This window comes from Paroedura picta, chromosome 5, assembly GCF_049243985.1.
Source record: "Paroedura picta isolate Pp20150507F chromosome 5, Ppicta_v3.0, whole genome shotgun sequence".
NCBI lineage: Eukaryota > Metazoa > Chordata > Lepidosauria > Squamata > Gekkonidae > Paroedura > Paroedura picta.
In genome coordinates, this window is record NC_135373.1 from 103,250,146 (window position 1) to 103,263,076 (window position 12,931).

The following is a 12,931-nucleotide window of genomic DNA, read 5'->3' on the forward strand; positions in this document are numbered from 1 at the left end:
CAGCTGTACTGAATTGCTCCAAAGGGTATTGTGGTCGCAGCAGTGATTAAGGTTCTAGTTTATATTAGCTGAGCTAAATTTACCTACTGTAGCCTTTCTGTGCCATCTTTGAATTATTTGCTCTTTTTGGCCACTGTAGAACAAATGTAACAAGGGGCCAGATGAAAATTGAATCACGGGTCAAAGGAAGGGTCCTCCATTCTCCCTTTTTCTGTAGGGCAGCTGGCCCCGCTTAGCCACGAAATAAAAAATCTTTCATCCAGGTCTAGGGAGAGGGGGAATCATGTAAGCTGCATAGGAAGGCTGAGGACTGGAAAGCTTACTGAGAACAAAATTCAGGAGACAGTGAAACTTCAAGGGGAAGCAAGCTGGAGGAAGGAGCAAAGCCGGCCAGGCAGAAAACCTAAGGAAAAGATACAAGGCAGGGCCCAAGGGGAAAAGAGAAAATGAGGTTCCAATAAAGGGTGTGGCTGGGAAAAAATCTACACACAGCATAGAGAGTAGGGGACAAATGCTGCTGACAGGAAATATAGCTGAGCATGCAAGGAGCCTGATTCAGAATTTGGTATTGCAACAGATTCTATTCTAGGTACTGTAGGCCTAGCAAAGGGGCTTTGGGCATGTGAAATACCATAGTATTATGGCTGATGTGATGTCTGTAGGAGGAAAATAAAGCAGGAGTTCTACTGGCACTTTAAAGTCTTAACGGAATGTATTTCAGTTTACCTCTGTGAGTGAGAGCTCAGTGAATTTGGTTAGCTACAAAAATGTGTTAGGGGAGGGTCATCCAAAAAAAGGCCTGTTGAAATAAAATTGAATCAGAAGAATAAAAATAATTGATTTTATACCCTGATTTCTCTACCATAAGGAATTTCAGAGTGGCTTAAAATCACCTTCCTCTCCCCACAATAGGCACCCTGTGAGGTAGGTGGGGCTGAGAGAGTTTTGGGAGAACTGTGACTGGTCCAAGGTCACCCAGCAGGCTTCTTGGGGAGGAGTGGGGGTCAAACATGATGCTCCAGACTACAGCCCACTGCTCTTATCTATGCTAGCTTTCAGAATTTGCTCAGGATGGGGGAGAACCTTTCCTAATTTGCTAGAAAATCGAAGCAGGATGAACATAAACTCTGATACATCCAGGTTTGAGTCTAGTAGTACCTTTGTGACCAATAGAGTTTAATTGGTTTTAAAGGTGCCACTGGACATCCAGCTACACTGAACGAATTAATATCTGTTAAAGATAGGGTATGCAAGATATCAGCTACTGTAGTTAGTGAGAAATCTTAAGTCCTTGATAATTTGGAAGGGGATTGTTGAAGCAGAGAATTTTAGATTAGCAGCAGCATTTCCTGGAAGATTGAAATGTTTAATCACAAGTTTCTTAGTAAGCCTATTTAGTTTAGTGTTCGATTATTCTTTTGTGTAGGGTCTAGCCTCTTTGTGTAGAGAGTAGAAGGGCAATGCTGGCGCTTGATGGTTTGTATAATGTTCAAAGATGACTAAAGTGAATGAGCCGATATGATACGAGCGATGTTCTTAATTACTGTGATCATGTTGTATGAGTATATATGAAATGTTGGCATCTAGTTTTGTTGCAGAGTCTTATTCCTGAGTGTCTGCCAGGAGATTCATTGTTCTAGGTAAGACGTTGTCTGTAACTAATGACCTGCCACCGAAGGCCTTTGTGAAATAATGTCATTCTCTTGGATAGCTGCAGATTTTTAATTATATGTTGGTCTGATTGAGTATCAAAGTAAAACGTGACAACCAGTGTTGTTTATAATAAGCCAAAATGATACCCAGAAGTAGTCTATTACTATTAAAGGAAAATCCAACATGAAATCATTGAGCCAGAGTGCATTAATAAGTTTCCAGAGATCCAAGGCCATCTAGTCCAACCCCCTGCATGATGCAGGAACTCACAATGCAGGATGTAAATACATAAATGCAAATGCATTTAGAGGCTGTACATGGTACCCCTGATGAAGCAGATACCCTACCTACCTAGCTATCTGTGGATCTGAATAGGACTTCTACATACTTTTAAATGGAGTTCCCATGGGGAACTGATCCTCTATGGCTGGGAGTTTCCATGGTGAACCGCAACTTGTAGACTTCAGTAGCAACTTAGAGGCTAACAAAATTTTTGAAGTAAAAGCTTTTGAGAGTCAAAGCTCCCCTTTGCCTCTGAACGCTTATGTCCTGAAAATGCTGTTGGGCCCTTGAGGTGCTCCTGAACATGAATCGAACTGTTTTCCTGCAGTGTCACAGCTTGTCTCTGAAACTGGACCATGTCGGTACGGATAACTCACATCCTCAAAATGGCATAGTAGGTTTCTTGTGGTTCAGTAAGAGATCACATCTTCAATTTTGGTGTGTTTAAAATTACCATGGCTTTATTTTTTAAGTTTTATTTCATAAAAGCAAAACAACTTTAAAGATCACTCAGAGCCATACATTTTTGTTTTGTAAATATGTTTTTATTGTAAGTATCTACTAATTTTGCCCGTTGCACAGTTTGTTTGTTTGTTTGTTCATATATTTCTTTACTTATAGTAACCTTTATTGACTGCTATTCCCGGACCCTGCCAACTCATGGCGGGTTACAAAAATTTAAAACCATATAAAATGCAATTACAAAAAATACAATCCTATAATCAGCAGCAAAATCTCATCTAAAACTTCCCCTCCCTTCCAACCCATGTCCGACCACAGTGCATACAGCCCCACACTGCTGTCGGTAGGGGGGGGGTAACTTCTGCCCAGATACATTTCTGTTTGTAGTCTTTTCAACTATGTAAGCCTTTTTGTATATTTCTGTAGTGATGATAGTGATGGTCCCTCACCTGTAGAGTGCTCATTCCCATGAAGCTCACCTGGCCCCTTGTGTGCTTTCTTTTAGGTGCCAGACAAAAACATTTCTTTTTAGGCTTTTAACTGTGAAGTTCCCTCTATATTTTTATGGTCTGCTTGTAGCCGGAGGACGGTATAATGAAAAGCACTTTAGGCTTCTGGGTGGGAGTTTTATGGGTTTTTTTTTAAGCTTCATTTAATGCTGTTGAAGGTATTGTTTGTTTGTTTTTAATTTGTGAGCCACTTTGCAGTTGTCTGGAAAGGTGATATACGAGTCTTCTAAATAAATAAACCAATATTCTAGAAGGAAGTGAAAGGATTTTGATTTATTGTACAAGGTTCTTACTTTAAGAGGGAAAAGAATTCTTAGCTCCTCAGTGAGAACATGCCAAAAGTACACTTGACAGGCCATAATCAAAATTTGTTTTCTGTCCTGGGCAGGAAGCTTGGATAGTGAAGAAATCACTAGAGTTCCTGTTCCTTGAGGAAACACACCCTGATAAGAGTTTAGCGTTGCGAGGGACCAATTAGACTGACCCTTGGGAAATATTGATGATTCTTTGAGATTTTCCAGCAGACATGGTTGGTTGTCCTGAAGCAGTGACATGGGAGGAACAGTGGCTAGATAGCAATAGTGAAATATTTGCAACGAATGTTCATGAACATGGGATGCTGCTGAACTTAGGGGCTATTTTGTGGTGGGAATAACATGAAACAACATTTTCTCTTACCATTGAATTGGCAGTCATGCCACCCAGCAGAGTTTTTCTGAATTGGCGACCACACCTGTCCCAGCTTCCTTGCCTCCTTTCTGTCCCCATTCCCTCTTTTCTTTCATTTTATTTTCCATCTCCCAATCAACCCCCACCCTCCTTGTCTTACCTGCCCACTCTTTCTTTCCCCAACTCACCTGCTGTGGAAAAGTGAAGCTGCAGCGGCCATTTTGGGTTACCCTATTTGTATAGGCAATGCAGAATCTTTCTCCCTGTGCTACAGGTTAAGCTTTCCCCCCCACAAATGTGGAAGCCCCATCAGTTTTGCAGAAACATTCTGCTGTCTCTGCGTGGCCTGACTTTGTGGATTTTTGTGTTCCTCGTTTTGAATCCGTATTAGTAGTTTTCTTTTCAGCTTGGGAACTTTAGCTGCTTTAGTAAAATGTTCTGGATTGGGATGGTGGGAATTAAGACCTCTGGGTTTGAGAAGTGGGAAATACTTAGTTTAAACTAATGGATTACAGAATTTACAAGGACAAATGAAAAGACTAAGGGTCATTTCCCCCCCTCTTTTTTGTCTTTACAGCAATTTGGCAAAATTCTTGATGTAGAGATCATCTTTAATGAACGCGGCTCTAAGGTAAGCTTTTAATTTCTGTTTTCAGTTTCCCTCTCCCCTCCCCCTTCCATTTGATGTGACAAGGCAGCTTGTTGCCCAGATAACATATTTTCCAGAAAGAATTGGAATCAGGCAACATATATAGGAAAGTTATCTAAGAAGTTCATGTTGCCTTTCCCTATAATTACAGGTGTTGAGTGCAGCCAATAACTGTCTGCTAGTATGCTAGAGGGCGTCACCCCAAGGGTCAGACATGATCCGGTGCTTGCACAGGGGATACCTTTACCTAGTACTCCCATAATTATCCCTTTGAAAGATCAGGATCCCAATCGTTCAAGATCATTTAAGAACGAAGGGGGTTACTGAAGCCATTATGGCTTTTTTCTCCATACTTTGGACTAGCGTATGGGGAAAGATGACTCTTGCAGTGTTTTTCCCCCCAATTAATAAACCATACACATATATATGTGGAAATATAAGTGGTTTCACAGGATACCTTGTGTAAACGAAAACTGTTCACCCCTTTGATAGTATAATGGACCTTTCAGCATTGCTGAAACATTGATCTTTCATAAGTTATCTGTATAACCTTCCAAATCTCTAGAACAGCATTGTGTAGCTGCTTGTGATGTGATAGATAGTTTGGTTGAGGGTTAATGCCAATCAGATTCTCTGGAGAAAGGTTTTCAGCCATTAGGGTCACAAGTGCAGTGATTTTGAGTGATATATCCTAACTGGTTCTCATCACAAAATCGATATCCCTTCACTGAAGAATTGATATGATTCTCTCTCTGCCCAGTAGGTCCAGCACTGGAATAGCAGGGAGTGTTGCAGGTCAGGAGCAAGGTGCATTGGCAGAGCTCTGTGGGGGAAGCTTGCACAGTGCATGTCTATACTCTGCTTGACTTAATCAATGCTAAGTTTTCCACTTTTAATTAAAAATGAACATCTGTCCCCCCCCCACCCCATCACATGACAGTTTAAAAGTGCAACTTGGCTAGTACTTTATTTTTAACCCCTCTCGTCACTGTCTTGAGGTTCGTATCCCCGCATAGTGGAACCCCTGTTGGATTTCTATCTTCAGGTTTAAGTTCCTGTCCATATTTAGCATGTTGAAATTCCTCTGCCTGTGTTATCTGAAAACCAGAAAAGGGATTATTTCATGTGCAAAACTGCCTACTCTGTATATCGGTAAATTCTGAAATAGGCTCTTTTTTTTTTCCTTTTCTTTTTTGCTTTGTTCTTTATATCCTTTTGGGACAAATGAGCCACTCTAATTTAGTTTATGAAATTGTCATACAAAATATATACAATTTTGCCTGTACTGAGAAGGCTCTGCTTCAAAGAGAACTGCAGAATGGCAGCAGGCTGTGCCTTGGGAACACATGGAACACTGTGCTTGACTACCCTCTTTCAACCAGTTGCAGGTACTGTGTGGGAGAAAGCCAGCAGGTCATACGAAAGGCTACTGGGGAGAGTAGCAGCCTGAGCAGAGTCCGGCTGGCAGGCTACCTGAGTTATGCAGCCCTCTTCAAATGGAGTGTGTCTCATTTAGAACATCAAAAGCAAGCCACTAGATGCTTTTCTTTCCTGCACCAAAGTTTGGTATTAGGGGACCAACACTTTATGTGAATCAGATTTGCTGCAGGCATATCTGTCACTCTTGGGGAACCACATGTATGCAGTCCCTTCTCTTTAGAGTATGCAAAAAGGATGCAAAAGTAACAAACCTGTCAGAAGCACTTTGTTTAAGTCTTTGTTATTATGTACTTTGAGTCCTTCACATCATGTGCCCTGCCTTCTTCATTTTACACACAAGCTAACCTACCCTTTTGTTCAGAATATTCCATAAATTGCAAAATTCTGACTATAAATACCTAATCCTACAGTTTAATAAGATCAAGGCTTCTGGTTTTCAGTTAAAACAAGAACTATTTTCTGTTAATTACCCTACTTGTTTCATTTAGTACATATTTTAGTCCATATAGTTCTTTGCCAGGTAATACATTTTCCGACTCCCACCTGTCAGATTCACAGCAGTTTATTAGTAGCTTCAAAACTGAGGCTTGCTGTTTCAATGATAGTAGACAGCATAAATGGGACTCAAGACACTCCCCGAAATTTCTGCCGGTTGTGTCACTGAATATTAAGCAGAGCATCTGGGATTTGCAGTTCTTTGTTAACCATCCCAATGAAGAAACAGATCTTTTTAGGGACCCCCCCTCACTTGTCACCCCCTCCCTTTCTTTTGCAAAAGAGTATGCCAAAACTTGAATGCTTTTCTCCTACCTTGTGGTTTCTGTTCTAACCTAACGATATGGAACCTCTTTTTTCCTCTCTCTTGGGAATCGGAAAGCAGATGCTCCCGCTGCCTGCCTTGTGCTGTGTTCTCAATATTACCCCTTCCCTCCCTGGGTTTCTAAAGGGTGTGTTCTTGGATATGTATTTGATAAATGAATGTCTATTAGGTGAACATGTAAAAAAAAATTGACTTGGATCCCCACCCTCCCCCACCCCCAGTTTGGGGAGCCCTGTAGGCTGGGCAGATCTTTATCTCTTCATAACTTGTAAAGGGCCTCTATTATAACAACTGTTTTCTCATGTTGATGAATCTGTGAGTTCCTGAAAATGTTGCATCTTAATTTATTGCTCCATCTGAGATGAGATGATAACTGAAACTGCAGGGGAGAAACAAGTGGTTGGTGTGTTTTCTGCATGTTTGCATCATTTTAAAATGTTGATCCTTCATAAGAGCATCACAACTAAAAAAGAAAAAAATGTGTGTGATTTCCCTTAAAAATAAGGAGAATCTATTGGATATTCGATTAATTGAATGAGAACTAAGAAAAAAAACTATAGTTTGCAGCTATTTAATACAATTCTCATTTCAGTTTGGCCCAAAATGCTTCCGTATGCTCTAGGAAATTTTCATATGTGCTTGTTAGTTTTCTGCTTGCAATGTTCCTGGTAGAACACCTAATTTTACAGGTCTTTAAGCTCCAGGTTCTTCCAGTTTCAGAGGTTGCTTGCCATTGCTTGCCTCTGCATCACAATCCTGATCTTCCTTGGTGATCTCCCATCCAAATATTAACCATGGACTTTCAAGATGTGTTCTTGGATCAGGGCATTCACTATATAACTCATCTGTATTTGATTAGAAGGGAAGAAATATGTTGATGATCTTCTTTTTCCTGGCCCAATTCAAGATATGGGTTGGCAATGCTCAGTGAGGTCTTGCCCCTCCACAGCAGCTAATATATAGAGTAAGCAGCCTGACTTTGGAGAAAGTGCTGTATAACTTCGCTATTTCCTGTGCCACGCGTTGCTGAAAGTGTGCATTGCAGATGAAGAAGTCAATCTTGGCACCTAAGAAGCATACACTGTGTACTAATAATTTGGATGAGAGTTCTTTCGTGTATAAATTGGACCAAACCCAAAGTGTTTGATTTGATTACAATCAGGTTTGAAATATACTCAGAATAGTCATAGACTAGTGTAGCCAGCCAATCTTGCGTGTACTCCATGGCCATATGAATATATGTATGCTAATCTTAAAATGCAACAAATTTGTTCTCTTTCTTCTGGTACAACTATGATAAGTAAACCAAAGTGCTGTTCATTGTTTCACACCTCTTTTATATTGCATTCTATCTTGTTCTGTATGACTCTAAAGGAAAGTCCTGTCTTTCTGTCAATACAGATTTTAAAGCTCTGAACACACTTCAAATAGCAAAAATACCTTTATATAATTTTGAGCTCTCCATTCATTAATTCATTTATTCATTCATTTCATTTATAGCCTGCCACTTCCACACAGTGGCTCAGGGCAGATAACAACCCGGATAATACCCTCAATTAAAATAAACCAATTAACCCACCCATGAGTTATCTTCTTTCACAGTGAAGTGATCTTTCTTATACTGCCATGTACAACCATTGTCATCATTTTTAACATGACGTAGGAACCCTGAAGAAACTAAGCAACTCCTTTTCTGGTCAATGCTTGGATGGGAGACTATTGGGAGGTAAATCCCATGTATGGTGCCTTGAGTTTTGTGGAAGAACAATAATACAGATCCTTGAATTTGGTCCATGCTATTCTTAAATGGAAACTCCACTTCCTTTAAATGCTCGCTTTAACAATAGTATGTCCTGTTCCCCCCCCTCCCCACACAAACGCACCTTGAAACAGTTCCTATCGCTCATCTCAAATGGAGTATGAAGGATGGCAAAAGATGCATATATGCTTTTAAACAGGTAACCCTAACCCTGGGATTTTGTTATCATTAATGCAGGCTTCTGGATGTTGACTGAGTCTTTAAAGTGTGTCTGTGTGTATATATAGATATATTTTTTAAAACTGAAAATATGGAAAGTCATTTCCAGCACCATAAGATAAGGATTCTGCTTCTAAGGTGAATGTTCTAAACACAATGGGGGAAAAAAATCAAGGGTTAACAATGCATGGATTTCAAGGGGCTCTGTTTTTGTTTCCTTTGGTTTTTAGTTGTTGGGTTTTTTTATTTCCCCACCCCCCCTTAATTTCTGTGTTCTGGCCACACCCAGGAGAATCGTCTGCTTTTGATTTCTCCCTTTACGGTTACATGGTAAATTTTCTTTCTCATTCTTCAGAGATGGAAACATTTTATAAACTCTGTATAATTATTATTTTTACACTGCTCATCCTGTTGCTTGTTATTTATTGCCGAATCTGAGGCCAGACTAAAAGGGTGATGGTTATTCGGTCTCTTGGTGGCCTTTCAGCTGCCCCTGAAAGGAAATGGGGAGCCATTGGGCTGCTTCCAATAACCGCCGAATTGACTCTGGCAATCAGTGGGGTGACAGATATCTCAGCCAGATTGCAGTCACATCCATCCAGTCTCCAATTATAGGAGAAGTGCCTTTAAGAGTCAGCAAGTTACATGTTCTCAACTTGAAGGCTGTTGTTGGAAGAGCAGACAATTTAATCTCAAAATCAGCAACAAGTCCAATTTTAAAACAGGCTGTTTATAATCTATATTTCTGGATTCAATGCTTCTCCTTCTCTTGACCTGGCCCTTTTCATAATGTATAGTCAATTTTCCAGTGACAAATGTCGCTTGAATATAATAGAGGTAATTTAGACAATCTCTCTCTGAATCCAGTAGCACCTTAGAGGTGCAGATAACTTCCAACTCTTGAAAGTTTATACTTGTCTAAACTTTCAGTAGAAAGGTGCTACTGGACTCAAAACCAGCTGTTTTTTTGCAAACCGACTTTACTATGTTCTGAAACGAGGGGTAATTTAGGAGTGCCAAAGGAAGGTATATAATATATCTTTAATAATAATAATAATATATCTTTAATAAACTTGTTGCTTCTTGCAAGCATTATATGTTTTCATGGGTTCGCAGGATTTTTTTTAAAGGGCAGACAAAAATGTAAATGATTGCAGGGAAATAGTCTTGTAAATGTACGCACTCATCTCTGGCATGTATTTATTTAACTGTCATCTTTGCATCATCTTTGCATCCTGCCCCTGATTCAAGAAGCTCAGGACAGTGTATGCCCAATAAGCACATCTGTGGAAGAGACAAAGCTTGAGGGATGCTGACTTTGGTCCAGATGGGAACAGTTGTACTGCATTTCTTTGTTTGATTTTTGTTGTTGTTGCAATGGTGACACTGGAATCATGGTCTGTGAAGATGCATCTTCGTAGCCTACACCAGTTTGAAGTCGCTCTTCATGGCGCTTTGTAGAAGGCCAACAAAGGCAACAAATGAAGGGCATGACTTTCCCCACAATATGCTGTTTTGTAGCTTTATAATTTAATTACATTTATTTATATTCGCATTTATATGCCGCCACTCTCAGACCCATCCGGCTTGTGACGGTTTACAGGAAAATATCTTTACAGGAAAAAACCTTACAAAATATAATAAAATACAAAATGCAATACAAAATGGTGGTACAAACCAATCTATGAACCTCCCCCTCTCCCACCCATCCTTGCCCTACAATAACAACCCCCAGTACCCCCGGGGTAATTCATTTGGTATAGTATTTGGAGGTAGTCATTTCATCCTGATGAAGATATGCTCATCTATGAGCGTATCCAGGTGATCAGGTTATACCTTTAAGTTCCCCAGCAATCCGATGGCAAAAGCAAATTCCCCGGAAATCAGCCCTTCTGGAGCGTTTCTACTTTCCCCTGAAAGTAGCCTCCAGAGGGAACATCCATTGGAAATGAGCTGTAATTGAAACAGTGATGGGAGCCATAAGAGAAAGCAGCAGTTGCCAGGAGCAACACTTCTTTTAAGATGACAGGAGTTCTGTCAAGGTCTGAGAATTGCTGGAGGGCAGGGGTGTATGGGTAAGGCACTGTCTGTACTCTCTGCCTCCAAAGCCTTCAAACGCACGTGGACAAGCAATGCTGGGGTTTAGTGGTAAAGGTCCATTGAAAGGAGCTGGGCTTGTGTGCCTGTCGAATGAAGCCCTTCAAGAAAGACACAAATTCTTTGAACACAGGATTTTTTGGAGGGGGTAGAATTCAGTTGTCATCTACATTTCGAAAAGATTTTTTTTAAAAACCCTCTTCCCTTGAGTACTCTATTGAGCTCTACAAGACGGCTTATGACAGGAAGCCTAGCTATGAAGTAGAAAATCCAGATAGCAAAAGGTTTGAGCCTAACAGGTTTTTGTTATGTTTTAAAATGCTGCTTCTTCCTGGTAGAAAGCAAAGATGGTTCCCTAGCCACCCCTGCATTAGGAGGATATCTGCAGTGGTGAGTTTTCTGCGAATTACAGGCCTAGACTTGCATCATGCCGTGCATTCCTAAATAGAGCTGCACTCTTCTAAACATGCTGAAAGTCAGTTGCCGTAGAACAGCATAACTTAGAACTGCTGTTTTAGCAAGCAAGGCTTTCTGTTTGATATTAGCCATTTCCATAACACGGAACATATGCTTTGTTTTTTCCCCCCCTCCTGGGATCATACCACCAGCAAAGAACAAGGATAAACTGGTGGTGTATTTGACATCAAAGAGCAGGAAGTCAATATTCCTCAAGTCTCTTTAAAAGCTAACTGTAAAATGTTCGTGATGATCTTTGCCTAGCAATTGGTGGGAAATGTCTGAATTCTAGCAAAGGATCCTGAGCCGCAGATGTTGCAGTGGTGCTGGGCCTGGTCAGTACCTGAATGGGAGACCCCTCAAAGCCATATATAAGCTGCTCTGGGCTTTCTAAAGAAAGATAACACTCTTTTAAGTAAACATAATAATAATAACATTGATTTTTCCAATTGCATTTTTAGAATGTGCTGTTTTCTAGAAGTTCCAGATGTAATTGATTTAGCTGTCATAGCCCAGCCCCTAAGAAAGTGAAGCTGTCCCTTTCAGTGCTATTTTTACATAGGTCCTAACATATTTATAGACTGGCGATTATTTACATACTGAACACAGAAGCCCTGATGTTCAAAATAGGAGGCCTGTTGTGTACAAACCCAGAGATATATATGATCGCTGCTGTTAGGAATGCAGAGTAGCACTTTTTATGTAAAACCACTCACATTTCTTTAAGATGGGCAAAAGCTGTGTGAAAGGTGATTAAAAAAAACACATGAGGAAGAAGTGTGATTTTTCACAGAGTTGAGGGGGATGCCTCTATCTGGTCCAGGATTAGAATCTGGAGGTTTTTGGCGTACCACATCCCCTTTCTTGGGGCAGCTTGTTCAAAAGACCTGGCTGATTGGATCCGTGCCATCTAAAGGTGACTGTTGACAGTGCTGCAGAAGTAGGCATTGAACAAGGATTTCTATCCAGGGTTTAACAAATTTCTCTGTCAGGTAAATTTTTCTCGAGTAACTTTGTACGACTTTTAGTCTGGCCTCAGTTGCTTTATGTTTTATTATTTTAATCTGAATACAACTTCTTTCTTTTTTTTTTTAATTGAATTTCTTTCATGAAACATGCATGAACCAAAAATGTGACTCTAGGAGAGTATTGCTAAGTTGTGCTGATGTCAATTTCATACTGTGATATTTTTTTTCTCTATTTATCTAGATATATCAGTATTTCAATATATAACGATGTGCATGTTTTCCCCCCTTCTCCCGCTGCATGCAGGGATTCGGGTTCGTAACTTTCGAGAATAGTGCTGATGCAGACAGGGCCAGGGAGAAATTACACGGCACCGTGGTAGAGGGCCGTAAAATCGAGGTGCATGTCTTCAGTAATTCAATTTCTTCTTTATATTTATTCTTTTGTTTTCTTTTTTTGTGTCTTGCCTCACTTATTTCACATTTGGATTCCTGTCTTGTGTGTGCGTTGTGTGTGCGTGCGTGTGTGTGTATGCGTGTGTTTGTATCTCTGTTTTTTCACTCCCTTTCCCTGCACTGATGTATTTAAAATAACACCCCCCCCCCACTCAAATATCTTCTATATCTATATATATTTTGTTACTTTAGGTATTTTTTCTTTATTTTTTTTCCTTTCTGTTGAGTTTGTTTCCAACCCACTCCAAATTTTTGCCCTTCTGCTGACTTGATTTTCCTTTGCTTCAGTTCGAGACTCCAACTTTTCTTGCCAAGCCTTATCAGAACTAACTAAACGAACACTGTCCAATTTCTAACTTGGTGTCTTAACAACAAAAAAGGGGGCCAGCCAGAATATTCCCTTTCCTTAGAGCAGGGATAGTCAACCTGCGGTCCTCCAGATGTCCATGGACTACAATTCCCACGAGTCCCCTGCCAGCAAATTCCCAGGGGCTC

The 12,931-nt window shown here is 40.3% G+C and overlaps 1 protein-coding gene across 15 annotated transcripts in view; it reads left to right on the forward strand.

Annotated features, from left to right (window-relative positions):
• RBFOX2 (RNA binding fox-1 homolog 2) overlaps positions 1–12,931 on the forward strand; it is a 219,649-nt gene that overhangs the window by 173,197 nt on the left and 33,521 nt on the right. For 11 of the 15 annotated variants that reach the window (XR_013231380.1, XM_077339641.1, XM_077339652.1 and 8 more), the window contains 2 exons: positions 4,153–4,206; positions 12,288–12,380. Coding sequence is in view for 14 of the 15 variants with exons in the window: in XM_077339641.1 (XP_077195756.1) it covers positions 4,153–4,206; positions 12,288–12,380 (147 nt within the window). In the remaining variant the exon portion in view is untranslated. The remainder of the gene's footprint in view (positions 1–4,152; positions 4,207–12,287; positions 12,381–12,931) is intronic. The other 4 variants (XM_077339645.1, XM_077339642.1, XM_077339646.1 and 1 more) reach the window with 1 other exon arrangement.